The sequence below is a fragment of the Galeopterus variegatus genome, unplaced genomic scaffold (assembly GCF_000696425.1).
Source record: "Galeopterus variegatus unplaced genomic scaffold, G_variegatus-3.0.2 Scaffold960, whole genome shotgun sequence".
NCBI lineage: Eukaryota > Metazoa > Chordata > Mammalia > Dermoptera > Cynocephalidae > Galeopterus > Galeopterus variegatus.
The window spans coordinates 141862-145648 of record NW_007727071.1 but is presented as its reverse complement, the minus strand read 5'-3'; the positions used below and the strand labels follow the sequence as shown (position 1 = coordinate 145648).

The 3787-nt window shown below is 61.5% G+C and overlaps 1 protein-coding gene across 1 annotated transcript in view; it reads left to right on the top strand.

Moving 5' to 3' along the window:
* Positions 1-3787, top strand: part of SHANK3 (SH3 and multiple ankyrin repeat domains 3) — a 50127-nt gene that overhangs the window by 37942 nt on the left and 8398 nt on the right. The window contains 1 exon segment of the mRNA XM_008573759.1: positions 9-1224. Within this exon segment, the coding sequence (XP_008571981.1) occupies positions 9-1224 (1216 nt within the window).

Sequence of the window (3787 nt, the reverse complement as noted above, 5' to 3'; positions counted from 1 at the left end):
CTCCGCCACGCCCGTGCACAGCCCTGACGCCGACCGCCCTGGACCCCTGTTCGTGGACGTGCAGGCCCGGGAGGCGGAGCGAGGGCCCCTGGCCTCCCCAGCCTTCTCCCCTCGGAGCCCGGCCTGGATTCCCGTGCCCGCTCGCCGGGAGACGGAGAAGGCGCCCCGAGAGGAGCGGAAGGCCCCTGAAGACAAGAAGTCCATGATCCTCAGTGTCCTGGACACGTCCCTGCAGCGGCCAGCGGGCCTTATTGTCGTGCACGCCACCAGCAACGGGCAGGAGCCCGGCAGGCTGGCGGTGGAGGAGCAGCGCGCAGGCACCCCGGAGCTGGCCCCGGCCACTGTGCAGTCCGCGGCGGGGGCAGAGCCGCTGCCCAGCCCCCGGGCCCAGCCCCCCGGCAGCTCCCCAGCAGAGCCAGGACCAGGCCAGGGCAGCTCGGAGGAGGAGCCGGAGCTGGTGTTTGCTGTGAACCTGCCGCCCGCCCAGCTGTCCTCCAGTGATGAGGAGACCAGGGAGGAGCTGGCCCGCATTGGGCTGGTGCCACCCCCTGAAGAGTTTGCCAATGGGATCCTGGTGGCCACCCCACTCCCCGGCCCGGGCCCCTCACCCACCACGGTGCCCAGCCCGGCCTCAGGGAAGCCCGGCACTGAGCCACCCCCTGCCCCTGAGTCTGCAGCTGACTCCGGGGTGGAGGAGGCTGACACACGCAGCTCCAGTGACCCCCACCTGGAGACCACGAGCACCATCTCCACGGTGTCCAGCATGTCCACGTTGAGCTCGGAGAGTGGGGAGCTCACCGACACCCACACCTCCTTCGCCGATGGACACACTTTTCTACTCGAGAAGCCACCAGTGCCTCCCAAGCCCAAGCTCAAGTCCCCGCTGGGGAAGGGGCCGGTGACCTTCAGGGACCCGCTGCTGAAACAGTCCTCGGACAGCGAGCTCATGGCCCAGCAGCACCACGCCGCCTCTGCCGGGCTGGCCTCTGCCGCCGGGCCTGCCCGCCCTCGCTACCTCTTCCAGAGAAGGTCCAAGCTATGGGGGGACCCCGTGGAGAGCCGGGGGCTCCCTGGGCCTGAAGACGACAAACCAACTGTGATCAGTGAGCTCAGCTCCCGCCTGCAGCAGCTGAACAAAGACACGCGCTCCCTGGGGGAGGAACCGGTTGGCGGCCTGGGCGGCCTGCTGGACCCTGCCAAGAAGTCACCCATCGCAGCAGCTCGGTGAGCAGGGCAGTGCGGGAGGGTCCCGTCCCATGTCCGCGGTCCCTCCTCTGTTCTTCCTCTCGTCCATCCCTCACCTGTGTGTGGCGCGTCCCTTTCCACCCTCGCCCCCAGTCGTCCACCTGTTGATCTGTATCTGGTATTGCTCTGGGCATCTGAAACATCAGGGTGGCTGCTCTCCGTGTCCCTGCTGGTGCTGACCCGGGGTGGGTGTGAGCACCTCCGTGGCCCTCCTGGAGGCTCCCTGCCTGGGGGGTTCCTGTGGGCTCTCACTCCTGACCCAAACTCCCTCTACTATGAGGGGTAGTTTTAGGGTCCACTGCACTGTGCTCCCCCAGCCATCTGGCTTCTTGGTGGCCCTGTGTCTACCACCCCACACCTCCACTCCTGACCTCTCTGTGGCCGTGTGGTCGCCCCATGTGGCTGGCACCATTTCTCCTAGAGCTGCCCCTTCTTGCTTCCTTTTGGGGCTCTGAGTACACTGGCTCCTGTTCTTTTTGGGGCTTGCTGCTGATTTCCTTTCATCTGCCTCAGAAACGTTTCTGTCTCTCGGCACCACCTTGGAGTCCCTCAAACACAGATTCTTGTGTGTGATTTAAAGTGCATTGAGAAGATAGATGGAAGTCACACCATCTCTCTACACCTCTGTCTGCCCTCTTGCCTCTTCCACGTCCCTTCCCTGCCTCTCTGTCCTCCTCTCCCACCCCCTACCCAGGGTGGGGACATGGGGGTAGCTGGCATGGGGAGAGGGGCTGAGCGGGGGCTGGTGCTGCTGAGGCTGTTGCTGCTTTGTCTAGGCAGAAGCTGCCGGAGCCCCTGGCTGATCCTTGAGGACCCCTTCCCCAAGGCTCCCTCCAAGGGGAGCCCTCAGGCCCGCGGGCTGCATGGATGCTGGTGGGAGAGCTGGTTCCTGCTGGTCTGAGGCAGAGTGGGTGGTCCGCTGGCCAGCCCCCTTGGCTGTCTTTGCCTTCTGTGTCCCTGGGTCCCCCTCCCTGCTTCTGGGTTTGGGAGAGTGTGTGGGATGCCACCTCCTGACTCCTTCCCGCTGCCCCGAAGACCAGCCTAGTGGGCCCTTTGCTGTCAGCCTTGGAAGGCAGAACTGACAAAGTACTGAGGAGCTCGGAGCTTAAAGACTGTGGGTTTTACTCTAGCTTCTTCCAGTTCAGGATTCAAAAGATAAGTGGGAGCTTGGGAAGCTCACGGTGCCTGTCCTGAGTGGTCTGGGAGCGCTGCCTCCAGCTCCTGTCATCCTGGGGCTCGCTCTGGGGCCCTCTCCTCTTTTTGCCTCTTCTAACTCCCAGTCAAACTTGAAAGCCTTCTTCCCAGGAATGCGATGTAGAAAGCACCCTAAGAGCGGATAGTAGGTGTCAAGTCGGGAGGAGCAGCCCAGGTCCTAGGCCCCTGTGCGGGACCAGACACCTGAGGGTGGGCGCCTCCTGACCCAGCCTTGACCAGCGCCCTGTCTTCGCTGCCTGCTTCTCACCCCTCCACCGGCCCTGTTCCTTTCTGCCTCTTGGTCTCGATGAAAAACAAGGCCATTTAAAGCGCATTTCACAGCGCCTGGCCCAGCACAGGCCCTCAATAAACGTTTGCTAAATGGATGAAAGAGCAAAGCTGAATCCAAGTGCTGTTTTTTGTGAGTTGAGGTCTAGGGAGATGGCTTAGGACAAATACCACAGAAGGACAGACATGGTGGTTGAGGTTTGCTGGTGTCGTGCCCCCATGGTCGGGCTCAGGTGAGCGCAGGTCTCTCATTGGCTCCGCTCGCTCCCATGGGGCGGCTGCAGGTGATTCCTCAGCTGGAAGCTTCGGGCACGCTCCTCCAGTGAGCTCATCCTCCCGCCGTGACCGTCAGCACTTGGCTCAGTCACGGGGGTGCTCTCTTATCCTTTGCCCTGGGTTTTGCCAGGTCCTGTGATCGTTTTTCTTTCTCAGACATGGGGTGGGAAGGGCAAGCCGACCCTTACAGTCTCTGTTCTGTAGCCCACTGGACAGTGAGCCTCTTCTTCTCAGTGGCCTTCGACTGGCTCTGTCAGGGGCTGCAGGCTGCCACTGGCCACGCTTCAGTCCTTTGTTCTCCCTGGAGCCTGGGGGTGGGGTCATCCACTTGGCAAACAGGTGCGGAGAGTGAGGGAGGGTGGCTCTCCAGAGGGACCGCATGCTGGGCATCCTAAAGCAGCAGACATCCCTTCGTTTCTTTGCCTGATACCAGCCTGGAGCCATCAGAGGGCCCTGGGGTTCAGCCCTTAGCAGGTCACTCTCAGTTCTATAGTCGTGGGCAAGCCACTTACCCTCTGTGAGCTTCTGTCCCTCCCCTTTGAAATGGGGGTGAATCACCAGTGACACACCTGGGGCCCTCCTGTGTGTAAGATAGCCTTGTCTTCACTGTCACTAACACCAGGTGCTTGATGGGCACCTAGGTCAAGTCTTGGAGTCCTTTGTGGGAAAATAAGCATGCTGGACATGACACGGGAGAATGGCACGTCACAGTCTTTTGTCTTCACAATCATTCTTTTTTTTTTTTTTTTTTTTTTTTTTTTTCCGTGTCCGGCAACGGATCGCA